The sequence below is a fragment of the Brassica napus genome, chromosome C5 (assembly GCF_020379485.1).
Source record: "Brassica napus cultivar Da-Ae chromosome C5, Da-Ae, whole genome shotgun sequence".
NCBI classification, from domain to species: Eukaryota; Viridiplantae; Streptophyta; class Magnoliopsida; order Brassicales; family Brassicaceae; genus Brassica; species Brassica napus.
In genome coordinates, this window is record NC_063448.1 from 46615086 (window position 1) to 46641017 (window position 25932).

Below are 25932 nucleotides of genomic sequence, written 5' to 3' on the forward strand. Positions count from 1 at the left end.
TACAATTAGAGCAAGGACATCTTAACATACCTGTTTTTGCTTCCGGTTGTCGGTGAACTAACCCCATGAATTCGGTTATACCTCGTTGGTATTCTTCCGTAAGCAATCTCGTGTTCGGATCCAAATGAGGTCGATCGATCCAAGAACGAAAATAATTTGAAGAAGACATATTTTTTATGAATCAAATTCGTGTGTAAATAGAGTAAGAGGGAGGATGAAGATATGGAGTGAATGAAGAGGAAGAGGAGTGCTTGTTTATATAGATTAAATCCTGCCGACATACCGAGGAAATTCCGACGGAATTCCGACGGAAAAGGCTAGTTCGTCGGAATTTCCTCGGAATTTTGTAAAATCCCCCAACGGCTCTCCAACGGCTATAATATTTCCTCGGAATTCATCGGTTTTTTCCGAGGAACACATTGTTCCTCGGAATTTCCTCGGAATATTCCGACGGACTGAGGTTTCCTCGGAATTCCGTCCGTATATTCCGAGGAAATTCCGAGGAACCCCAATTTTGTGTTTCCTCGGAATTTCCTCGGAAATTCCTCGGTATATTCCGACGATTTCATTTTCCGTCGGAATGTCCGTCAGAATACCGCTGTTTTCTTGTAGTGTCATGAACACCCTCTCTTCATATGTTGCTTCTTCGAGGGTAACACATTTAGTTTTGGAGCTCTTGAATTCTTTTAGGGCATCGTATAAACGAATTAATCATCAGAAATACTCGTTTCGTAATTCTCAAAAATTGCTTAACGATGAAAAAAGAACCTACAATAGACAAGGCATTTAACAATCAAGAGATAAAACCAACACGGCAACACTCAAACATACACTATCTAAAACATTCAGAACTGTAAAACCGAAACATTAATTAAAGATAAGTACAAAAAAAAGAACATTAAAAGATTAAATATTTGAAGATGTGTATAATGTAAAGATCAACCCAAAACATTCAACACTGAAACATCCTTCCCGGTGGTTTATAACCACTAATGCCGGCTTTTTCTTTTTCGTTCTCGTGTCATTACTCCACCCTGTTGGATTTGAACCAAGCTTGGAACATAATTGTAAATAACAGGACGCAAAAATTGCAATCTAGATTCTCCTACGGGTATTTTCATGAACAGATTGTCCTCTCCAACAATGAATACCATGTCCGTATTCCTCTTATTCCTATATTCCAGATCGCATAACACGGCCGTTTTCTTCTCCCCGTCGATAAAGAAACTTGTGACAGTTGAAAGACCTTTCTGAGGATTATTCTCATCTAGTTCCAGTGATAAAAACTTGCTCCACGACACAATTTTGGTCTGATCAATCTTATCATGTATCATCATCCATATCTCAATCTTTGGACGTGTATCGGAAATGCTGCTATATAATACTGATAGTTGTTCTTCTCTAACAACTGAGAGAGCTGTAGCAACACAATCATCATCGACACGCGGAAAAGGAATAGACAAACGCCTAAACTTCTCTGTTGAAAAATTGAAAGTAAGAGATCTTCTTCATAGTTTTTATTGGCAATCCAATAAATATTCCCCTTCAAAGACACTCCCTTTGATGTTACGCTGCAGTTTTTGGGGACCACGTCATTAAGATGCTTCCACAAATGAGACTCAAAATCATAGATTCCATGGTCAACAACTTGTTCATCTAGGTCAAAACTGTACCTCAAGATTTTATAGGTTTGGCAAGACTTGTTATTTTCGTATCCAAGAGCAAACTGGGAGTCATGCTTGTAACGATCACTGTATGGAATCCACCTGATTTGGCCAGTACAAGGGTTCCAAACCACGAGTCTTAAGTGCCTGGTAGTGCATAACAATAACCCGGCGCAGTGAAATATTTTATATATCTTGAATTGTTCCGGATTGTGGAAATCGTTTAGGCTCAGCAACGTTTGTGGATCAACAACGTTGTCGTGAATCCCATTGAGATTTACATTCATTGAATCAAACTTTGAATCACTCAACATGAGAACCTTACACTGTTTTGGTGCTTTATCCAAGTGCTTCTCGATGAACTCCTGATCTTTGAATAAAGCGTTCCATCGCTTGCAAGTAAAACGTAATCGTCTCAGAGATGTGGTCGGAACTCTAGATAGTATCTCAATTACTAAATCCCATGGAAGGTAGAGCAACCTCAATGCATCTCTTGTCATCTCCCAATGGATTAGAAGAAGGCGAGAGGTGGCTAGGTTTCTTAGAAATTATGGATTTGACTAATTTATGATACAACTAAAAATTTAAAGTTTTTCTTAAATGCAATAAGAGAATAATTTTACAAATATATAATAACTTTTAATAGTATTTAAAAAAATCTAATTTATTAATTTATGGTCCTATTTTTTATCTACTATTGACAAATCATAGCAGGACCATTTAATTAATTACTTAATGTAACATATTAATTATTTATATTAAATCTTACTAATCAGTAAGATATTAAAAAGTTATAAAATATGTTGAAACATATTAATTATTTATCTACTATTGACAAGTCATAGTAGGACAATAAATTTGAATTTTTTTTTGTTATAAAAAGTTTGTTGAAAAAAATCTAACAAAATCATACCAAACATTTTAAATATTTTTATAAATAATCCATTAATTAATTTCGTAAATAATAATCAAATATTATTATAATTAATATTAATTAAACATTTATCAAATTATGTTGTTTTTATAAATTTATAATTATAGTTTATATTGTATTAGAATAGAGGTGCTCTATGAACTAAGTATGAAAAAGTTATATTAAATTGGTAGTTTAATATATTTTTAAAAAGCTGTCCTTCAAAAAAATTATCAGTCATCGATAAAACATATTAAACTATCTAATATTTTATGCTAAAACTAAAATTATTAATATATGTTAAACTTTTATTTACAACTATATACTTTATTTTTGTTTATTTACAAATAAAAAGCAACATATTATCTAAAGATGATTGTATACAAAATATAATAGTACATAACTAACATTTAGTTCATATATCATTTACAAAATATGTTACTAGAAAAATTTGAAATTTTAATAATTAACTAAAAATTATAAATTTAATATTTATTTTAATTATAACAAAATCTGAGAAAGATATGGATATTAATAATAAATCAATTTTAACTATAATTTGAGTTTTATGTTAGTTAACAATATATGTTGAGAAAAAATCTAACAAAATCCTACCAAAATAAATAAATATATTTTTATGAAATAATTAATTAATTAATTTCGTAATTAGAAATATAATTTATTATAATTAATGTTAACTAAAATTTTATAATAAAAGCCATTATGATTTTTTATAAATTTTATCATTATAATCTATATTATATGAAAATAAAGGTGCCATATAAATTAAATATGACAAAATTATATTAAATTGGTAGATTAACTTATTTTTAAAGTTGCACAAAAAAAAAATATTTTTAGAAATTGATAATATACAAAATATAATACTACCTTTAGTTGATGTATTTTTTTCAAAATATGTTACTAGAAAAATTTAAAATTTTAATAATGTATTAAAGATATTAATGACAAATTAATTTTCATTACAAGTTTAATATTTATATTAATTATGAAAAATCTCTTGAGAAAAATATTTAAACAAATCTTACTAAAGTTCAAATACATTTTTATAAAATAATGAATTGATTTAGTAACAAACAAATTCGAAAATTGTATAATCTTCCAAACTCAAAAATAGTTGTGTAGTTTTCCAAATTTTCTTGACCAAGTATACAAATTTAAAATAAATATTAAAAACTCAAAATGATAATATTCCAAATTTTGTAAAATATAAAAGCATAGATGCTAAAATGTATTTTTTCGATAAGTAACACAAAAAAAAAATAGGTTATAAGAATCCAAAGTAATATAATATTTTGAAATCTTAATTTAATAATTAAAAATAAACTTAATACCATAACATCTAAATTTATCATATATTGATAAAATTTACTAAAGTAATATGACAAATATTACTATGTATACAATTTACTAAATTAACCGAGTAGATATTATTTAAGCATTACAATTTATTTACTTATAAAATTTCGCAAAATACAAAAATGAAAGATGTTCAACTATATTTTCTTAAACACAACATATAAATATAAATTATCATAAACAAATATCCATCTATAGTATAACTAAATAATTTTAAAATATATTGTATACAAACTATAGAAATTAAAAAGCTATATTAAAGGAGACTATGTATTTGATTATTTCATATTGTGGAGTTATTGTGGTGAGCTTAAAATATATTATTAAGTAATAAAAACTAATAAGAAAGTAAATTGTATCAAAAAAAATCACTATATATTAATCTTGACGAATATTAAGCCTAAACAATGATATTATAGAACTATACAATATATAACACTAAATGTAAATCATATATTTAAAATTTTTATAATAATAATTAAAGTTATATATTTATAGAATGAAAAAAAAAAATATCTACAGGTATGTGCAGGTCAAAACTCTAGTTATGATCAAGACATAAGACAATAAAAAATTCAAACAATGCAAACGTTTATATAACCCTATATATAATAATAATAATCCGATTAGATATGCGATCAAAAAGTTTCTCAAAAAGAAATTTAAAAAGGAGAAATTGCACTCTACACATTAACTCTTTAGTGTATTTACCTCCATACACATTTACGTACTTCTAGGCAATATGTTAGACTTGCTTGGACGAAACTACCCCTACCGTATTCTTATCGTTTTGTTTCTCTCCACATTATTTTATTACTTTTGTGTTTAACCAAAACAACAAGAAACCACTTTTTGTCAGACAAGTTGAAACCTATCACTATCCTTACACTCTTAACTTTTGATAACTACTTTCTAACCCTTCCCATCATCTTTCATCTATATATATTGAGACTTATGCTTCTAAATCCATCCATCTCAATCGCTTTCTACTTTCTATAAGTTCTTCCTCTTTATAGTAGTGTATATCTTGATTTAACTCCATGTCGTCAGGCGCCGATGAAACCGGTGAAACCCCACATCTTCAATTCCCCCCTCGCATGTTCGTCGTTGGTGATGAACCACTGGGAATTAGGGTTACTTCATATCATAAACCATCTGCCATCACCAAAATTCTAAACGCTCTAACTGAAGATGAAATCGAAGCTATCCGGAAGACCGCTTTTGGGAAACTGGTGGAAATTGCCGATAAACCGTCATTCTCTGGCCGATTTGGGAGGTTTCTTATATCAAGACAGTTGAAGATCGTGAAGAAACACGAAGCCTGGTTTCTTTTTGCCGGTAAACCAGTTAGGTTCTCCATCAGAGAATTCGCGATGGTGACCGGCCTCAACTGCCGGAAGTATCCTACTAATTCAAAGAAGAGGAGCACGAAGAGTATAACAGAGAAGCCGTATTGGGGTGAGCTTTTTGGGTTAATGACTGAAGTTCAAGTAAGCTATGTTGTTACCATGCTAAGGAAGAAAACAGTTACAGATCCGGAAATTAGGTTTAAGTACGCCCTGCTTGCTTTGCTCTCAGCCATTATAGTGCCAACGTCTCACAATCCGTGAATTGCTCACCAGCATGCCGAGAAGATTAAAGATGTTGATCAGTTCCTTGTGTTCCCGTGGGGGCGGGCTTCCTTTGACATGCTTATGAGCAGCATAAAAGAGAGAGATGAAGTATCACTATTACAGAACACCATTGCCCTCAAAGGGTTTGTGCTATCATTACAGCTTGTAATGATTGAAGTTGTTCCTTCACTTACTGAAGTTGTTGAAGATGGGGGTTCTTCTGCCTCCGACGGCGATGAATCTGATGATGAAGATGGAAAGGGAAAGAAAAGTATCAATACTGGGCATGTCAGTGATATTGATACTGTCGCGAAGGTATACATACATTTCAAGTCTATATAGGTTACAATGTTCACAATTTGCCAGTAAGTTGATGATGGTCTTTTTGCGCAGGCTCACGTTGTTTCTATTATCACTGCGGGAGTTGAAGAATTTCATCTCAACCCCGAACTCGGATCTTCCGATGACGATGAAGATTTGCTTGTAGCCAATTTGGTCAAGTGTGTGGAAGATGGATTTGCGTTTGCTAATTCCCATTTTATCGGTGGGGCTACCAAAGCTGACGTGAACCGAATGCGTGAAGACGGTAAAACAGGAAAAAACCGCTCACGGAAGAACACCAAAGTGAACCTGAAAGAGCCTGTCACGGATGCCGTCGATGCTGATTATGTTGCAGACATTGTAAGAAAGAGTGTCTCAGCAGAACTGTGCAAGATGGGGGAACAAATCAAGAATCTCAGTGACAATGTAACGACCTCGCATCCGCTTTTTCGCACCGACATCCAAGGCATGTTCCAGAATTTTCAGAGGGATATTACGAAGTTTGTCACTCCCCTTTGCACTGCCCCACATATTCCCCCACCACTTCCTACCCCACACTCTACTCAATCTGGAATGAGAAACCCGTCGGGTAGCACCACTCCTGCAAACGCAAATAACATCATCAATGAGGCTGTTCGTTTTGCAAATCAGCACTCACTCCAAACAAAGAAGGTGACCTCACCCTGCATTTTCTTTAAACACAACCTAATTGTCACCATATGTGGTGATGCAATACTCTTTAATGTCATAGGGTATAACGGCCGAAAAAGGGGTAGTCGAAGAAACTAATGATGATGATGCGGACGTCAATCTCGAATCCGAACCGAATGTAAGGGAACTTCTCTGAAACAACAAATGACTTACTAGCTCCAAATATATTTCTTTTTGAATTGGTAGCTCACCTCGACGGGAAATAGATTGCACCTACTTGATCTAGGATGTACGTTAGTTTGATAAAAATATTAGTACACTGTACTCTTTAATTTTCGCATGCCCTGCAACATTACTGTTTGCTAACGTTTGGACTCATGTGTAGGCCGATGTCCTTTCAGACATAGACGCTCCTGCTGCGGAGACCAATCCTCATCTACAAGACAGTGTAAGTAATCTGAAAGAACATAGGATTTACTTATCTGAAACAACAAATATGACTTACTAGCTCGAATGTAAGGGAACTTTTCTGAAACAACATATGACTAACTAGCTCCAAATATATTTCTTTTTGCATTGTTAGCCCACCTCGACGGGAAATAGAATGCACCTACTTGATTTGATTTGCTAGGATGTATGTTAGTTTGATAAAAATATTAGTACACTGTACTTTTTACTTTTCGCATGCCCTGCAACATATTGTTTGCTAACGTTTGGACTCATGTGCAGGCCGATGGCCGTTCAGACACAGACGATCCTTCTGTGGAGACCAATCCTCATCTACCAGACAGTGTAAGTAATCTGAAACAACATATGATTTACTTCTCTGAAACAACAAATGTGTTGGTAGCACCCTTTTTTTTTTTTGAATTTTAGGATTTATGTTTGTTTGCCAAAGATATAAGTAGACTGTTCTTTTTACGTTTAGCATGTCTTTTCAACATTAATGTATGCTAACGTTTTCGACTCATGTGCAGGCTGATGTCCTTCCGGACACAAACGCTCCTGCTGTGGAGACCAATCCTCATCTACAAGACAGTGTAAGTAATTTGTGTCAATTTTTTAATGTATGTTAACCCTCCTCTCCACTTGTCATAAATTTTAGAAGATTAATGAGGTGTTTTGGATGGCGAATTTGTTAGCTAAATGCTAACCATATCTAATACCAACGTTATTATAATCTCAATATGCCTCTTCAGGAAAATCACCCAAAATCAAAAAAACCTACCGATGTTGGTCATAGTCGAGTCCCACTCGTGGCTGAAAACGATCCCATATCGAAGGACAGTGGAGACACTAGTCTTGCATTTCCTAGGCCAACATTTTCCCTTGGCCTGACGCAGGAAGATCCTCAACTATCCAAAACTAGTGCACCTGACAGCGAGGACTATGGTGATGAACATATGACAGTCGATCCACCACCCACTTCCAATGAGAACGATGCTCCAGCGCCGCTTTACAGGAAAAGCAAGCGTCCACGAGTTGTTCCTAGGTCACTAGTTGGTGATTACCAGTGTGATAAACGTATACTGGTGCATGCGTGGGAAGCGCATGTCAATGCCACTAGAAGGGTCCCCAACATTAACTACGCTGTGAAATTCGCTGAACTTTCATCGAAGTTGGAGTCAAGTTGGAGTCCCCATTGTAAGCACAGTCTAGTAGATTTGCTAATTCAAATATTGGACTACATCCGTTAGTTTAGCCTGCTAAAACTATTTCTTATAATATTCGTGTTTCTTGTCGCAGCACAATAAAACTCGATGGCTTATCTCTCACTAGTAAAGAGCTCTCTGCAATTGTTTACATGTCTACGCACTTACCCCCACAGGTAATGTTTGAATTCTAGATATGTATTAATTTATTTTTTCAATCCGGGTGAGGTTTCAACTGATGTTGTCAATGTTGTAGGTTCTTGACGTCCTCATTCATCATACGCGTTCAGTTTTCCAATCCCATCCAGTCTCGCTCCAATCAAAGAACTCTGTTTTTCTGGACACAAAGTTTGTCTCACTCCTTGCTAAGACATTTGCCAAGTTCTCCAAAGCATCTAAGAAAGAGATTTTTCGATTTCCAGCCGCATTAGCTGACTATTTAGTTCAAGATTTCCCAATTGATGAAGCTAATCGTTTCTACTTCCCTTTCAATTTTGACAAGAAGCATTGGGTTGGTGTTTGCGTTGACTCATCCCTAGGCCAGGTTTCTGTTTTAGACTCCAACACCTCTCTCAGGACAGACGGGATGATCACGTCAGAAATGCGTTCTATTTCACAGATGTTTCCTTACATACTGAGACAAGCTGGGAAACAAATTAGTTCCAAAGACATGAAGACATTCACCATCGACAGACCTCGTTCCATCCCTCAGAACACCACCTCGTTTGACTCGGGTGTTACTTCTATTTTAATAATCCAAGCTCACGCGGTTGGGGGTCTCGAAGTCTGCAAATGCATCACACCTGATGTGCTAGACATTGAGGTGGAGCGCCTCGCAGTTATGATCTATGAAGAAAACATTGGAGTCATCTGAGTGTGAACTCATAGACTCTGTGTCCGTTGGAGCGTCAAGAAGATCGTCTGCTCAACCTCATATTTTGTTGTTTGTTATGTTGTTTAATGTTGCTGTTTCTAGAATCGAAAACTTGTTTGTATGAATGTTTCGGAAAGTTGTCCCTTTTCGACTTTAAATGTTCCGTCTTTAGCATGCTAACAATATCGGCTCAAAATAATTACATTTCAATTATGGTTGTTATACCAACGGGGCCGAACTAACCTGACTTAGCTTATACTTTAAACCTACAAGTATGCGATTTAGCATGCTAACAAGAAAACATACATAATAAATACAGACAAACCAGGCGGGCTTGAACTTGGTTTACATACAATTCCAGTTTAATTTCTAGAATATAAGTCTGATACTCCGCTTCTCGTAACAAAACGTCGTCGTTAGACATTATTTCCTAGGAAAAACTTTGTTGATTGATCTCACCAGACGAAATATATCTATTTGGTCGAGAAGAGGATCCCATGTATCCATGAACTAAACGATGTCGTTGTCTTTCCTGCTCCCCTTATTTTACTCTACCCCGATAATCCGCTTCTTCATAACCCTAGCTCGCTGGAAAAAAAAAATTAAAAAAAAAAGAGAGATTGAGCCGTTGATATGTCGAACCAAACCAAGGGAAGCTCGTCCTCTGCACCCGGTACGTGGTTACGCTCTTCTTAGCAAGCACTATCATCAATTTAAAATGTTCAATTTTTTACAGACGGAGCACGTTCTAGGCGCCGAAGAGGTGAGAAACAGAGGGGGATCCCGCAATTCTGTCGTTGTGTTGAAGAAGCAGTGATTAGGACATCAGGGACTACTAAAAACCCCGGTAGGCTCTTCTACTACTGTCCGAAGGGATCAGAGGAGGTAAATGATTTTCCCCCTATAGCCCTTATTTCGTGATGTATGTTAATGCTCCCACATTCATGATAGAGCTTATTGGTAAATAGTTCCAGAACAATCCTTTAATTGAGAGGGTGACATTGCTTCACATTTCCATGTTTCAGGACAAATTCCATCTTTTCACATGGACTGACGAACGTGTGGTTGAAGAGGTAGAGGACCTAAAGTGTGAAGTTTGTGAGCTGAATGCAGACATCTCCGATGTTAGAGCAGAGCTAAGTACAATAAAGAAAGAGAGCGAGCGTATCAAGCTAATGGTAGAGTTGGCTGATATTCCGTATTTTTAACGGTTTTAAACTCGTTTTGGAGCAATTAAATGGTCGGTTTTAATTAATGTTTTGGTCTATTTGATGCGTTTTGGTGTTCTTAAGTGTAATATGCAGGTTACTAGATAGCTTGCAAGAAAAGAACGCATTCGGGATTTATTCAGAAGCAAGATGGACCGAACAATGGACCGAATGAGAAGTATTGATCGCACAGGACATAGATCGACCGATCCATTGTCTGTGGATCGACCGATCCAGAGCTAAGAAGAAAAGCCGTGAATTGTAGCGACATGCGTAGCGACCAGAACTTGTCGCTACGGTTTCATGCACTAGATCGACCGATCCTACCACTGAGGATCAACCGATCCCACCTCTACGGGCTCCACACGCACCAATGAGCTTTTCACTCCTTTTTACCCACTCCCTTCAATAATGGACGGGGAAGAGAGGACTTTTGGGACTCAGAAGAGATTAGAGACGACCAAGAAGGAGATTTACAAGTTCTTGAGAGAGATTTGAGAGTTTTGTAACTTGTTTTGTGTGATTTGTGAAGATTTGTAAAGGAGTTCATCTCAAAACCATTTGGAGAAGATCTTCTGAACCTTTACTCTGTTTTAATACAATCTTATCATGTTTTCTTCATCAAAATCGTGTTGTTCTTACTTAGTTATGTGTGAGTAGTCATCTAGTTGGGTTTAACGGTTCTCATAGGGGATTTCTTGATGTTTTGATTCATAAAACGTGTGTAGACTAAGGGATTACGTTTTGGTTCTCAATCTAATGGATTTCTTACTGCTTGAACTGAATTGATCACTTAGTTCATGATATCAGATTGTTTGATGCACCGAAAGTGATTGTTTGAACTTCCGAAAATGCTTTAGATGAGCAAAGTGTCCTTAACCCTCGGAAGTTGATGTTATTGCGCTTTGTGAACATATTGAACCTGTTCTTAATGCTTGTTTAGAAATTGAAACTCAGCGGAAGTTAATGTGGAGATTTCTATAACATAGAGAATTAGCGCTACGGAAGTAGGTTAATTCTAATATCGTGTTTGAGTTCTAGACGGTTCTTAATATATCCCTGTGTCTGCCATTAATTGTATTTTGATTAAAAAGAAATCCCTGAGAATTCCCAATGCCCAACGTTTGCTTTAAAATAGTTTTCAAATCGTTTAAATCATCTTTTTACAGCTTGTTTATGTTTTGTGACACTAAAGAAAATTAAATAAAAACCATCAAAAATATATATTCGTTCGCTGTAGCTATTAACTTGTCTGCAACTCTACGTGTGATCATCGGTCCCTGTGGATTCGATCCCGCATTACTACTGCGTACTTTACTGTGCACTTGCAATTAGATAATCGGGTTAAAACTCGACACATCATTGGCAAGAGACAGGAAATATTGTTGTGCTATATTATAAGAGTAGGAATGCCGATCCCAATGCTATGTTATTAAGAAGAAGTCTCTAACTTGATTTTTCAATCTCAAAAAACCCATGTAACCTTGTCCTTTATTGTGTTGTTGTCTTTTTAATTGCGTAAGGAGAAATTTCACATTACTCTAGCACTAATAAACTAACTTGCCGGAGGTGTCTGGTTGAAGGGATTGAGGTTTTAAATAGTGAAGTGAGTGTATCAATCCAATGGTTCAGTTGGCAAGAGACAAGAAATGTCGTTGTGCTATATTTGTAAGAGTCGGAATGATAAAGTTGTAGTGGGTTTCTTTCTGGGTGAGGCCCAACTTAGCAAGCTAAAATTATCAGTTACAAAAAAAAAAAAATATATTGTGCTATAAAATGGACGTAGAATTATTTTGGTGTTAAAGTTTCGCTTCATTAGATTTTTGGTTTCAACATATCAGTTTTCCCTCATATGTTAACGTACGTTCATACCTTTATCATTCTATCATAATGTAAATGTTGGCATGATAGTATGAAGAATAACACAACAACGAACCTTTGTATCACACTTGAATAATGGAAGGAATTTTTATTTATAATAACAAAGCGTTACCTCTTAACTCCTACAGACCTCGATGATCGGATAACTACTATTAGAATATCACACAAGATAAATAGCAGTTGTCCATCATGATCTCACCCCTTTCCATACAACTCTTCCTACGCCATAAATTCCTTCTTACAAGCTTCCCCAACATACTATATAGATTCCTTGCAAGTGGCTTTGTTGTGTCCCAGCCCCTTGCAACGGCTACACAAGGCCCTCCTCTTAGTGCGTTTCATCTGCAAACATTTTCATCGATCAGGTCAAATAGTAAATCATATTGTATCTCAATTCCATTAAATCTACTTAGTATACTTACTATTTTTCTCCCCTGGAGAAGAACCTCTGCTTCTTCGGTCTCCCAGGTGGGCGTCTTGTCACTGGAGGACACAATTTCATACCACCAAAGTCAGAAACCAAATCAGACATACCTGTGTAGTCAGGCACTGGCAATACACTCCCTGCATATGCCGACCTTAGTCCCTCAATAGTGTATGCAGGCAACACCAACGATTCCACGCTAATCTTTGCCTTGATTGCAGCAGCTATAGCATGTGAACATGGAATGGCAAGCACCTGAAACTCGTAACAGCTACATGTTTTTTTATCGAGGTCAACGTGAAAGCTTCCTCCGTTCTTGTTGCGCACCTCGTACTCGTCCTCTGCAATTTGAGTTACGACGTATCCACCTGTCTGCTCAAAACTTTTTGTTAGCATTCCGGAGACCTTTGGCGACATTGAACCCCTATTCATTTGGGCTGCTTCCCTTCTCGTTGCAAACCAACCTGTGAGCTTAGTACAAATGTAATCGATCAAATGTATTACCGGAAATTCTCTAGCTTCCCGCAAAACAGAATTCCATGATTCCGCAAGGTTGCTTGTCATGATATTATATCTCTTCCCTGGGAAATGTGATCTCGCCCAATGCTCTAACCCTATATCAAGTAAGTACTCAGCACATGCCGCATCCATTGTCTTAATCTCGTTAAAAGTTGTATAGAATTCCTGCAATCTGAAGGTCCTAGCTGCTTTAGCAACAAGATACTCCAGGTGTCGAGCTCTAAAATTCGACCTTATGTTTCTCTTCAAATGAACCACGCAGATACAATGCGCTGCTCCCGGATAGACCTGTATGCAAACATCATTTTATTAGCATGATCCACGGTAAATGCATGTGTATGTACTCATTTTTAACATGATCTGATGGTTAAAGAGATGGCAAAATATTAATTACCTTACTAAGACCTTTGTATATAGACGTGTGCCTATCAGATACAAACACCAACTCATCATCCCACTCAACAAATCCTTACAACTGCTCAAAAAACCACTCCCATGAGGAGTCGTTCTCGCTGTCAACTACTGCAAAACCTAGAGGGAATATCTGCTAGTTGCCATCTTGGGCAGACGCAGTCAGTAAACACCCTGCATATTTTCCTTTCAAGTGAGTACCATCAACCACCACCACTTTCCTCATGAACTCATAACCCTTGATTGAAGCGCCAAAAGCGACAAACATATATTTGAAACGTTCGCCACCACCCTCAACTGTTTGAGTGTAGAGTTTTGTCAACATCCCCGGATTTGCAGACACCAGCCTTTGTAGATAGCCTGGTAGCAGCTGGTAAGATGATTGTGTGGTACCTTTAGCTTTATCAATGGCCACATCCCTAGAACGCCATGCCTTCCAGTATGAAATATTGACGTCACGGTCACCACGCATCATCTGCCTTATTTCACGCGGTTTAGGTCCTCCGCCGGCGCTTCCAAACTTGTTTTGCATTAGCTCTCCAATAACCGATGAAGTCGCTTGAGTCTGATAACTGCCACACTCATCTATCGAGCATGAATTCTGTGATACCACTTTCCGAACTTCGAACACATCAGCATCCTTAATTTTCACTGCATACACTCTCCATGGGCAATTCAGACCACAACATTCAAGCACCATCAGCCCTGGTTCAGACTTCCTACTTCTGTACTGAAACTTCATGCTTATGGCATAAATAGCCATATGTTGCTTGAAAGCCTCTCTGTTTGTTTCTGAACATCATTCCCTCAGCAACATTGTTTCCGTTCTCTCCTAACTCGCCTATAAAGAAATTCATCACGGAAATGGTTAGTACGGGAGACAATGCCAACTCTTCAAACTAGCAAACCAAAACTATAAAGATTTCATGCCAAATAAGAAGCAGTTATATTTCTCATTATATTTCCAAACGATGCACTTGGATAATAATTTTATTGTCTACATATATTGCACTTTCTTGTATTAGAAATTCCATTTAGATGTTCCATTTGACCGTAATATAACAAAGATTCTTTTCATTTAGCGCGACAACAGAACTACAACAACGCTTACATATGACTTAGCAGTCAACCAGACACATCATACAATCCAAAAAAAACATTAGCGACCCAAACATATTACAGAACCAGCAACCACACAGGATACATGCGACAACAAGGAGACCCAACTTGCTAAGCCCTTTCCCTTTCCCAAACTAAACATTTTAAAGACACCCACCCTCGGTGCTACTCCCTTCCGATGAAGTTTGCTCTGCCCTCTCACCACCCTTCTTTGCACGTCCAACATCTATGTTATCCTTGCTCCCTTCAGCGAATTCTATTGGCTCCTTTTCCAATGCTTTACCAGCCCTCTTCTCTGTTTACACATTTATGTATTTAAAATTGTTTATAATTTGTCCGCCATATCATTAAAATTTACTTTTAAGTGTAAAGCATCATGTACCTTTGTTCTTTGGGAGGATGCAAGCAAAATCCCCAAGTTGAATCACACTCTGTTCCTCTACCATTTCATTTGTACGCACTTGTTCACCTACATCTGTCGGCACAAGTGTTGCATGTGTCGATCCTGTTAAAGAGCCACCGCCATGATCATCCGTTGCTGTGTTTGCCTCAGCCACACCCACATTTTGATTTCCCGGTGGGTCATTGACATGTAAACCTTCTGGACAAGCAAACCCCTCATTTGCAACATCTTCCCAAAAACGCATAGTATTCTCAACCCCTTCACCAGTTATTCCTACGGTGGGACCATGTGTTGGGTAATTCAACAAGTCCATTCCCACATCCCAAAATACAGAGGGTGCTTGGGCTTGCGTGATTTGTTCTGGCATTACGGATGTCCTCTCTATTATCCCTGCATCAAAAATATTTAGCGATGTTTAGTTGTTATTGCTATAAAACTTCTTTTTTATCACGCTAACAGTTTAACGTTTACTTGTTAGCCAAGTTTAACACTTCTAGTCGCATCAGATATGCTAAGCATTAAACATGTTTGTGCTAAATTCTTTACAAAACACTCAAATCAAAGATTATAAAACCAACCTTGCACAACATCCTCGACAGTTCCTTCCATCATAACTTCATCATCATCGTCGTCAAGTTCAATGATTTCTCTCACCGGAGTTGTGTTGCGGTTCCGATTTGCACGGTAACTGTCAGCGTTAGCCATCTCCAAAGACACGCGATGAAAAAGAAGCATCGCTTCCTCAGGGAATATCGCGTTCATCACCCGTTCAGTTTGGACTGCACGATCACCAAACACAAGACCTGCATTACGAAAAGCTAGACATTATTTCAATCAAACAATAAACAACAAATTAAATGTAGAGTTTTTCTATCCGAGGTCGTATACTTACTTTCATACGCAGCCCTTGAGTTTTCAGTTGCAGTCATGTCAAAAACATACGAGGTTGCACCAATGTTGAAACTTGTTCGACACAGGAACTGGTACTCAGCCACTCCTTTAGGCCCCGCTGTTACAAGGATTGTTAGATCCTCCAACCAGGTTCTCACGTTAAGGATCAATGAGAGATCAGACGTGTTAGCGATCGTTGTTGGGGGTGTCTTGTTACCCAGTGGCACGAGCATCCAGCTAGGCAGACGGTACGTCACAACCACTGGAGTACGGTGACTTAGGCTGTAACGGCGCCTTATGATCTCGTCGAGCATATCAAAGGTCGCTGTCTTGCTAATCAACAACCCATAGCCATAATCTTCAGGTTCGGTTATGAAATCCCATTCTTGGTTTCCATTTTTCTTCCATTCACCTAGCCAAATACGGATAGAGCGAACCATCCTGAAGAAACAACATACTACAAGAGTTAATGCATGACGATGATATGAAAACCGCCATTTTTATTGCAGCAAAATTAAAAAAAAAAACGAGCTAATCATGTTCATATTTAATGACAGGTGATCATATCTTCAGATTACATAAGAAAAAAATACAAAACAATAAGTTGAAAATCGAACAACAATTAATGCATGACGATGATCATTCTCCTTAAAACATTCTATATATAGGACTGTCATAAATTAACTACGATGAAACTAATTAATACCTTCAATTTTCTCTGAATTTACTCTTAGTGTTTATGGTGCAGAAGCTTACCGGGTGGATCCCCTTTTATAGCGAAACCCGACATGAGCTTTCTCACTCTAGCCCCCATACAAACTTTTTGCATGCCTTCGAAGATCTTTTTTACTCTGATGCTCATTTCCATGCACAGGCTGTTGTCAGAGATAGAACCCGCTCATTCGTCAATTCTATTTGTAAACTCCGTAAAGTTATTTTAGCGGATATATATAATAGGTTAATGATTACTAACCCCCAATCGAAAACAATAACCCTTTTAGCCTCCAACCTAGACTAAGCCTACGGCAAAACCTCTTCCTTATCGTATATAAGGGCCTTATCGTCATTTTGCTTTGCCTTCTGACAATCGAAAGCCCACAACTTTTTTCTGATGGGTATCCACCTAATTTCGACATTCTTTTTGTATTTTGGCCCAATTTACCTTTAAAAAAAAAGAGGGAAAATAAATAAAATAATCATTGAAGACTCTCTCTCTCTCGCTTAGCGGGTTCGTCAAGAGTAGCAACAGTCGACTCCCCCCATCTAAAACCCTACGCAAAAGCCTCCTCCTCCGAGTCTCTCTCTTCTTCCGCCATTGAAGCTTTGCTTCGATTCGATTCGAAACCCATGGCCGCCGTATCAAGAGGCCTCGTTTCTCGCATCACTCAGTTTCTATCGATCCGATCTATAACCCCTACATCCTCGCAAACTCCTCCCCACTCTAGCTTCTTCCTCATCCGACGATTCAGCTCCGACGCTGGATTACTCGACGGTAATGAATCCGATCCGACTCGGATCATCGAGGCGAAACCCGGAGAGATGTCCCGGAGCTCGAAAAGGACAGGGATCATCGCCGTAAAGTGCGGGATGACTGCTCTCTGGGACAAATGGGGAGCTAGGGTTCCCGTTTCTATCCTCTGGGTCGATGACAATATCGTCTCTCAGGTCAAGACCGTTGGGAAAGAAGGCATCTTTGCGCTACAGGTAAAGCTACTTGATGAGTGAGTGATAGCTCGTGGTGGTTTAGTTAATGTTGGTGTTGTTTGTTCTGTAGATTGGATGTGGGCACAAGAAGGCTAAGCATTTGACGATGCCTGTGTTGGGCCATTTCAGAGCTCAAGGTGTGCCGTTGAAGAGGAAGCTGAGAGAGTTTCCTGTGACGGAGGACGCTCTGCTTCCCGTTGGGACTGAACTCGGTGTGCGTCATTTTGTTCCTGGGCAGTTTGTTGATGTCACTGGGATCACTCGTGGGAAAGGTTTTCAGGTGAAAACTGATTTAAAGCTTTCATCTTTTATTTTGCTTGACATAGAACATAAGTGTTGGAATAGTCAAAGTAACAATGTGGAACAGTGTTTGGTGTAGAGTGATGGATGTGTTGTTGATGTAATTTGCAGGGAGTCATGAAAAGATATAAGATGAAAGGAGGGCCGGCATCACATGGTTGTTCAAAGGCACATCGAAAAGGTGGTTCCACTGGTCAAAGAGATGATCCGGGAAAGGTATGTGTCAAAATGCTTCTTTTGATTGAATTATCTCTAAAGCAAGAAACTGACTTGTTAACTCTGTGAGCAGGTGTTCAAGGGAAGAAAGATGCCTGGGAGAATGGGTGCAGAGCAGAGGACAGTTAAGAACGTTTGGGTTTACAAGATTGATCCTGCCAGGAACCTCATCTGGGTTAGAGGACAAGTAAGTATCTCAACTCAACCTGGTGTCTTTAGGATCGTTTTATGTGAGTGTGGTTGGGTCTTCCTACAGATTGGTGAGTCTTTGTTGATGTTACAGGTTCCTGGTGCAGAAGGAAACTTTGTGTTCATAAAAGATGCATTCTACAAGAAACCAGACATCTCAAAGCTTCCATTTCCAACGTACTTAGCCCCAGAAGACGAGGACCTATCAGAGTTAGAACCGTTGGTGGCAGATCTCGGAGAAGTCGACCCATTTATGCTGGCAGAGTGATGATCGTGAACTTGATTTTGACCTTCTTTTTAACGTTTTGTGGAAGACAAGAAGAAGCTGAAGGAAGTTGAGTCACAGAGCTAAAGCTTTTTGCGATGGAAAATTGTATTTTCCTATTTGGTTGTATGAAATTGAAAACGATGGATAGAGAGGAATCTAGTCTCGCATTTGTTGAGTTTTTGCAATAAGCAATGAAGAAACAGAGTTCTGGTCTTATCTTCTTAAATATATATACAAAGACGTACACATAATGTTTACTTTGTATGTTTATTTACATTAACGTAAAATAAAAGCTTAACTTTTAATATTTCAGCAAGAATCAAGATCCATACTTGGTCTCCTATATAAGTCCTTCAACTCCCAACGGAATACAGTTGTGTTGTCATCTCTTCCGAACACAAAGATCTTGAAAAAACTTCTGAGAACACAAACGCTTCTTCCATCTCCTTCTCTCTCGCCATGAATCCAGAACCGAGTCAACTCCAATGCGCAGCTTGCGAGGAGCCTGAGCCGCCGTTCATCCTCACCGTCATCAAAGACAACGTTTTCCGGAGACTCTGCGCTGATTGCTTGCTCAAGGAGCATCGTGGCCTCTTCTGCCCTGTTTGTCTCGACGTCTACGTCGCCCGCCCTCCTCCAGACGCTGTTAACATCTGCCTCCTTTGCTCTTCCACCACTCACCTCAACTGCTCATCCTCCTCCTCCGACGATCATTTCTTCACTTGCCCGCCATGCTTGGACCCTAACTTCTCCTTCTTCCCCAAGTCTCTTGACAACGACGGCTCAGGAACGGTTCTCGACTTACAAAAGGCCAAGGCTCTCGTCGCAGCGGCGGAGATCGCGGTAGCTTCTGCCAAGAACGCGGCGGCTAAGTTAGAGGAAGAAGCTGTTAACAAGAGCATCGAATCTAAAGACGCCAAGGAGAAAGCTAAAGAAGCATTGGAGTATCTTGAGGACGTTAAAGACAAAGCTTCGGGGAAGAAGATTAACCCTAGGAAGAGGAAGAACAGTGACCGCTGATTCAAGAACATCTCACAAGAAAGATCGGTATGTAGGGATTTCAATAATAGATAAGATGGAGACTTTGATGAGTTTAGGGTTTTGATATTAGGGCTTTCTTTTGTGTAGTGGGTGTGTTAGACGACGCAGTGATGATTCTCATTCATAGTAATGTGTATATTTCTTCAAACCTGGTCCTTTACAAGTCTCTGTGTGATTTGATTACAAGTTATCGTCTTGTTGTATTGTTTACTGGTTTTTGGAGATCTTTTCATGGAAGAAGACTTTTGTTGATTCATGTACTGAGTTCTCATGATAATGTGATCATGAATTAGGGTTGATTAACAAAATATATCCAATAACTTGTGGGAAAAGCAAAAGAATCATCCAAGACAATGGTATTGCATTGATGTTTTGGCTTGGAAATTGAGATAATTTTGGTTGTGTTTCAAAAAAAAAAAAAAAAAAAAAAAAAAAAAAAAAAAAGACTATTTTGGTTTGCAACACGAAAATGGAAAGAACAAGTTCAGGCATTTCCAAAAGTAGGTTTTGCCAATATTGATTACGTAGAGGGTTAATTAAATAGATTTCAATTACATAGCGGCTCCTCTGTAACATTTCTTAAAATATAAGCCCTCGTTTTGCAAATCCGTTAAAAACAACGAGTCAGCCTAGAACAGAAACCCTAAAAATCGCCCGAGTCGAGTTAATTCGCTCCGTGACTCGTCCCGCGAAAAACGCTTCGTCGATTCGTAGCTCAAAACTCTCGCTTCGCCGCCTGCAATGAAGATTAGTGTCCTAACGTTGAGGACGTAGTTAATGTTGATCTTAGCGATGAAGATTAGTGTAATCTTAATATTGCTACTGTCCTTGAGCTCCCTAACAAGTACTAGCAAACAATGTGTATTTCAAACAAAATGAAATAATTTTGTAACGCAAGTAGTTTGAGTATTTATTCAAAGAAAGGATATATACAGAGTTGATAACTTGATATGGACCCCCAAATAAGTTGGTGCTGCGCTGTCACAATACGTGTATTTTTAATTAATTAAAATTTAATATCATATATCTGACGTAAGCTTCTTCATCTCTTTCTCTTTCCCTTTCCGTTGTTCCAGGCACTCTCGTGTGTTTAGGCGTTTTTCACATTCTCTAAATTTTACCTTAATTATACTTGTTTTGAATTTTCCTTCCGTTTTGGGAAATGTCTCTAACTAACTTGAGTTAATCGTCAAAAAGCTAGGGTTTTATCGTTTTGGGGCCTTTGTTAGTTCTGTGTGTTTAGGGTTCGCCGGGGAATTCCGAATTGATAATCGTCGGAGCTCTGAATATCTCCCGGCGAGATGGCTTGTAATATCCCGATGAGCCCCCAATTGGAGCAGATCCATGGCGAAATCCGTGACCACTTCCGAGCCCTCGCGTATGCTCTTTCTTATACTCGATTTTGAGGAATTTAAAAGTAACATTTAGAGATCGTTTGTTTTGACAGGAATGGTTTCCAGAGGTTGGATAAGATCAAGGATTCAACTCGACAAACCAAGCAACTCGAGGAACTCACTGACAAGATGCGAGACTGCAAAAGGTTATCACTTGTTGGCGTTATTCTTCTTCTCTTTTTGAGCTTGCTGACAAGCAAGGAAACACTACTCATGTGACCAAATATATTTCTATATCTCTCTAATGCTGTCTCCTCAGGTTGGTCAAGGATTTTGACCGTGAACTCAAGGATGAGGAAGCTAGTAATCCTCCCCAAGTAAATAAGCAATTGAATGATGAGAAACAGTCTATGGTGAGTTAGACTGATGCCTTTCTTTTTTTGGACAACAATGAGATGCATCTCAAGTATATGTATGAATAAGTAACTTAATCACCTTCGTACAGCATTAATCGCATTCCAGTTTGCTTAATTTTTAGTGCCATTGTAACCAATATTGATATATTTAAAGTTAGATATTGAGTGTCAAATGTTATCTATCCCTCCCCTTTACACTTTGTGTCTACTACCGCTTTGTTTGTTCATGTCTGCTTTTCTAACTTCGCCAGCCATCGTGTTTTAATGTTGCAGATTAAGGAACTCAATTCTTATGTTGCTCTAAGAAAAACGTAAGTGCTTCTATCATTCTACTTTTAGAAGCTCTCCATTACTTGAACCTTTTACACCGTCCTTTTTAGGTTCCTATTAGTTTTGTCTGTTCATGCATGTTAACTTGGTCTGTGTACTTCAGGTATATGAGTACCCTTGGCAACAAGAAGATTGAACTTTTTGATATGGGAGCTGGACCCAGCGCCGAACCTACACCTGAGGACAATGTTCAAGTCGCTTCAGGTTAGTCCTCTATGCTTGCTTTTCTATGATTACTAATAATTGAATTGTCCAAACACATCAAGAGACTGTATGTCTGAAGCTTAAACTTAAAACTCCTTGATGCTTTGAATATGGTGAACTATTTATTTTTGCTCTTTGTTTAATGGCATGTCATAATTTCTGATGTATGTGAGTAAGTTTATGGTAAACGGTTGTACTTTACTAGAAATTTTATCGGTTGGCCTGATATCCTTAGTGTTGCTCAAGTGTATAGACAAAGGTCTCGCTTAAAGAAATATCCTAATTGAGTTTAACAATAAGTTGAATATTTTAGAATGGTGGGGCTTATGTCGTTTTATGTATAGCTATGTCAAACCAGGAGCTTGTTGATGCTGGAATGAAAAGAATGGATGAGACTGATCAGGCCATTCAGCGCTCAAAACAGGTAAACTACAAAATGAAGAAGTGTGTTCCACTTACTTGTTGTTACTATATCTATGGTAACATTCTTGTTCTTTTCAGGTTGTAGAACAAACACTAGAAGTTGGAACTCAAACTGCAGCTAATTTAAAGGGACAGGTAATGCAAAGCATTTTCCATCGATTCCCTGTTAGTCTTATGTGTACAGTCACAAATAATCCGAAATGTATTGCAGACGGATCAAATGGGACGCGTTGTGAACCACTTAGACACGATTCAGTTCTCTATCAAGAAAGCATCACAGCTTGTGAAAGAGATAGGGAGACAGGTATATAACCTCGTATGAACACAAAATTTTCCCTTTGGCTTGACCACAAAACGTGAATCTCTGCGTCTTCTTATTTCAGGTGGCTACGGATAAATGCATAATGATGTTCCTGTTTCTCATTGTATGCGGTGTGATAGCCATTATCGTAGTGAAGGTACATTGCTCATTCCAGTGAAATGAAAGTTGTGATTGTTCATTGGAAAGTTGTAACTCTGTTTTTTTGTTTCTTGTTGTATAAACTCTATTCAGATCGTCAACCCGAATAACAAGGACATCAGGGACATCCCAGGATTAGCTCCTCCAGCGCAATCGAGGAAGCTACTATACTTGAGGAATCCGGAGTACATGGGAAGATAGAATCTCTGCCTGTATATGTTATTCACGTGTAATGAGGAAGTTGCGTCTTGAGGTTCGATAATATATCTTCTTTGCCTTTTCATTTGTTCACAATCCATTTCATGGATGAGAGAGAGAGGGGTTGTGTGCTTTGGTAGTTGACGAGGCTTGGGGTTGTTTATGTTCATGTTCTTTTGTTTCTTTTCACCCCAGTCATTTGAATCTGGGTTTTGATTGGAGAGGGTTTGTATATTTCATCATTTGTTTTCTTTGTAGTAACCTATCACTTCTTTTGTATAAAATTCAGTACCATGTTATATACTCTCTTTCACGTTCTCATTAGGATCTTTCTGTTTTGTCCCTCTGTAGAAAATGTCAGGAATTTCCACTGTAGAAAATTTACTAGCTTGGAACAATCCATACAGATAATTTTACACATGCGTGACCACATTTAAGTCTTTAGGTAATTGTTGCAACTTTTATAGGTTCGTTTTGTAGCACCTTCTTCATAACTTCATTATTATTGGAGAATCATCTTTTACCCTTGACCCAAATTTACCTTGGAGAGGTTATATAGTACCAACATTGATCTAGACTAAAGTTAGCATCATCACCATATATAGAAGGGTTGATGATGCTCAGAAGTCATAACTCTTGGATTGTAACGAAATCAAATCCAGAATCAAGTAATGATGAAAGACCAAATATGTATGTATAAATATAACACTAACGTCAATTCACTACAACGAATTTGTGACTACCGTTTTTAAGTTAGTCATCGGTAATAATCGGGGATGATGATGATGCTCCTTTTCTTTTTTAACGCAACAAAAAAAAAAGTAAATGAACTAGGAAGCAAAACCTCTATCATACGTTTTTTTTTACTAGCATCTTAAGCGGCCTGATTTCCGAGCTGCGTCCGACCAATATGAGATAGCCGTGACGTAATCAAAGGGGCTTCCTCATCGTTTATCTCGGCTCCTACTCCTGGGACTCTCCACCGACATCAGGATTGAACTTATCTGAAGACTTCTTCTCCATCTTCCACTCCTATATGTAATACTTGTGTTCATCAGTTTGTTACATTATTACATATACACAAAAAAAAGTAATTGTTTCCATGGGAAGCTATCATGTTTCTAACATGGTTTTACAGATTCATTGCATCTATTTTTATGGAATCATAATCTCTACCAAGTAGAAAGGTTACTTAGGGTAGGGGTCGAATATGTTTTGACTAACCTTATTGATTCGATCCGGGAGACTGTCGGCAGTTAATTGAGACGCCTTCACGTCCCTTACTTTTATGTAATTGTACATGACAACACCACATAGCGCTGTTGTCAAAATACATGACAAGAAACAGATAGTTAAGACAGTCATCAAGCTAGGAAAAATGTTTACAACAAATCAAACTTGTTGTGAAATGAAGAAATCTACCAATTGCGTATCCAATAATGTTCAGTCCAGTGATGGTTGACTCAGGAAAAATGACAGTGGAGAGTGCTATGAGAATCCAGTCTTTGAGAACACCAGCTACTCGTATAGTTACTGCCCCTGTTCTCCCTATCACTAAGAATATGGTGAAGTTCAAGGCAAGAGCACACAGAGCATTTGAAAAGAAGAATCAGAAGTTTAATTGGATCTGTGCAACTTCCATCGTGGGTTTCTCCAACACATACCAAGGGAAAGCTAGAAAGACAAAAAACTGCACCAAGATACAAGCGTAAGAGCACATATAGTTGTTTGAGCACTATCAGTATTCACGAGTGAGTACCTGCAGGGAGCTATGTAATATAAGCTGTTAATAGGGTTTAATGTCAACCCTTTCTTCTGGAGAAGAACTTGAGTTAGCACCAGTCTAAGTGCTTCAGCAAAGATGCCTGTGACCTGATAGACCGTCCCAACTACATTGAAATGGATTTCTCCGTAAGAAGATATAACAACTCCAACACTGACCAGCAACATGTTGGAGAACACGTCGCACCTTGGTTTGTCAGTGCCGCGAATAACTGCCATGATAAACGTTGCTACTGGCATTGAAAAATTCCAGAGTCACGTAGCTTTGTAAAATGAACAGAAAGTCTACGCAAATATTGATTAATTAGCCAAAATGGTTTAGTCTCTTTGCATACTTAGAGCTTTGAGCATCTGAATGAAGGCAACAGAAATGTGCAAGTATGCAGTAATGCCAAACCTGCACAAAGGAGAATATAAGATAGAGAAGAGGCAGTTTGGGTCAAGTATGACTAGCTCGATGGTCAACTCAGAAATTAAAAAGTTAAGTAGGAGAAAAGCATCAAGAAACTTAACTAGGTTTAACAGGAACTTACCACAGGCTTGATGCAAAGAATGCGCTTATAGGTACAACACATGTTGCGTATCTGGACACAAGAAGTGTGTCAAAATAGAGATATGATGGAACTTAAGTACAAAAGAGAAAAAAAAATAATGGAAAAAAGTACCGAGTAAGATGGCTTGGTTACATTTGAAATGTCATTTTAACCGGAGCTACAACCTAAAACACATAGGAGAAACTCATCACCGGACAAGCAAGAAAAGAGTCCAAGGGTCCATACAAGATACCATATTTTGAAAGAGCCACTCCACATATGATTTGCTTAAGCATACTCCATACAAATGGAGGGGGATAAAAAAAACTCTAATGCAAGGACGCATAGCCAAAACTGGGAGTGTACATATGAAACTCTCTGAGTTATTTAAATACCTTGAACACGCGAATAAGAAGGAAGGCCACAAATCCAGAGAACCCCATATGGATCATCGTCAGCGTTATAGGAAGTGGAAAATTGAAGTACTTTGGGGATAAAACCCACTGCAAACAAAAAGACACCATTTAGAAGACAGCCTCTAATGTAACAAATATTGAATCGTAACACTATGAATCAAGAGTATAAGCTCAATGTCTCAATAAGTACTCAC

The 25932-nt window shown here is 38.0% G+C and overlaps 5 protein-coding genes and 2 pseudogenes across 5 annotated transcripts; 5 read left to right on the forward strand and 2 right to left on the reverse strand.

Moving 5' to 3' along the window:
• Positions 1-556: 556 nt before the first annotated feature.
• Positions 557-2881, reverse strand: LOC125587633 (annotated as a pseudogene).
• A 701-nt stretch (positions 2882-3582) lies between these two features.
• On the forward strand, positions 3583-10163 carry LOC125587309 (annotated as a pseudogene).
• LOC106403975 (uncharacterized protein At4g04775-like) lies at positions 9702-10276 on the forward strand. Its single transcript, XM_013844745.2, has 3 exons — positions 9702-9741; positions 9805-9953; positions 10094-10276. The coding sequence occupies exons 1-3, from the start codon at positions 9702-9704 to the stop codon at positions 10274-10276; spliced, it is 372 nt and encodes a 123-aa protein (XP_013700199.2).
• Positions 10277-12578: 2302 nt separating this feature from the next.
• Positions 12579-14274, reverse strand: LOC111206884. The gene is made up of 3 exons (XM_048757551.1): positions 13656-14274; positions 13495-13568; positions 12579-13388 (listed from the first exon to the last, which is right to left on the reverse strand). The coding sequence occupies exons 1-3, from the start codon at positions 14272-14274 to the stop codon at positions 12579-12581; spliced, it is 1503 nt and encodes a 500-aa protein (XP_048613508.1).
• Positions 14275-17141: 2867 nt separating this feature from the next.
• LOC111207170 (50S ribosomal protein L3-2, mitochondrial) lies at positions 17142-18817 on the forward strand. Its single transcript, XM_022704901.2, has 5 exons — positions 17142-17628; positions 17699-17908; positions 18040-18144; positions 18218-18331; positions 18428-18817. Exons 1-5 carry the CDS (start codon positions 17272-17274, stop codon positions 18599-18601), a joined length of 960 nt encoding a protein of 319 aa, XP_022560622.2. The 5' UTR covers positions 17142-17271; the 3' UTR covers positions 18602-18817.
• Positions 18818-19060: 243 nt separating this feature from the next.
• Positions 19061-19621, forward strand: LOC111206883. Its single transcript, XM_022704325.2, has one exon. It carries the CDS (start codon positions 19061-19063, stop codon positions 19619-19621), a length of 561 nt encoding a protein of 186 aa, XP_022560046.2.
• Positions 19622-20657: 1036 nt separating this feature from the next.
• LOC111207171 (novel plant SNARE 13-like) lies at positions 20658-23326 on the forward strand. Its single transcript, XM_022704902.2, has 10 exons — positions 20658-21020; positions 21090-21182; positions 21296-21389; positions 21666-21703; positions 21826-21926; positions 22271-22350; positions 22428-22484; positions 22561-22653; positions 22733-22807; positions 22903-23326. The coding sequence occupies exons 1-10, from the start codon at positions 20944-20946 to the stop codon at positions 23008-23010; spliced, it is 816 nt and encodes a 271-aa protein (XP_022560623.2). The 5' UTR covers positions 20658-20943; the 3' UTR covers positions 23011-23326.
• Positions 23327-25932: the final 2606 nt, after the last annotated feature.

Coding starts and splice junctions, on each gene's coding strand:
- LOC106403975 (XM_013844745.2), top strand. CDS start 9,702: ATGTCGAACCAAACCAAGGGAAGCTCGTCCTCTGCACCCG. Junction 9,742..9,804: donor AAGCTCGTCCTCTGCACCCG/GTACGTGGTTAC, acceptor AATTTTTTACAG/ACGGAGCACGTTCTAGGCGC. Junction 9,954..10,093: donor GTCCGAAGGGATCAGAGGAG/GTAAATGATTTT, acceptor TCCATGTTTCAG/GACAAATTCCATCTTTTCAC.
- LOC111206883 (XM_022704325.2), top strand. CDS start 19,061: ATGAATCCAGAACCGAGTCAACTCCAATGCGCAGCTTGCGAGGAGCCT.
- LOC111206884 (XM_048757551.1), bottom strand. CDS start 14,274: ATGGCTATTTATGCCATAAGCATGAAGTTTCAGTACAGAAGTAGGAAG. Junction 13,569..13,655: donor GACTGCGTCTGCCCAAGATG/GCAACTAGCAGA, acceptor AGCAGTTGTAAG/GATTTGTTGAGTGGGATGAT. Junction 13,389..13,494: donor TATACAAAGGTCTTAGTAAG/GTAATTAATATT, acceptor GTTTGCATACAG/GTCTATCCGGGAGCAGCGCA.
- LOC111207170 (XM_022704901.2), top strand. CDS start 17,272: ATGGCCGCCGTATCAAGAGGCCTCGTTTCTCGCATCACTCAGTTTCTA. Junction 17,629..17,698: donor AAGGCATCTTTGCGCTACAG/GTAAAGCTACTT, acceptor TTTGTTCTGTAG/ATTGGATGTGGGCACAAGAA. Junction 17,909..18,039: donor CTCGTGGGAAAGGTTTTCAG/GTGAAAACTGAT, acceptor TGTAATTTGCAG/GGAGTCATGAAAAGATATAA.
- LOC111207171 (XM_022704902.2), top strand. CDS start 20,944: ATGGCTTGTAATATCCCGATGAGCCCCCAATTGGAGCAGATCCATGGC. Junction 21,390..21,665: donor ATGATGAGAAACAGTCTATG/GTGAGTTAGACT, acceptor TTAATGTTGCAG/ATTAAGGAACTCAATTCTTA. Junction 21,927..22,270: donor CAATGTTCAAGTCGCTTCAG/GTTAGTCCTCTA, acceptor TTTTATGTATAG/CTATGTCAAACCAGGAGCTT.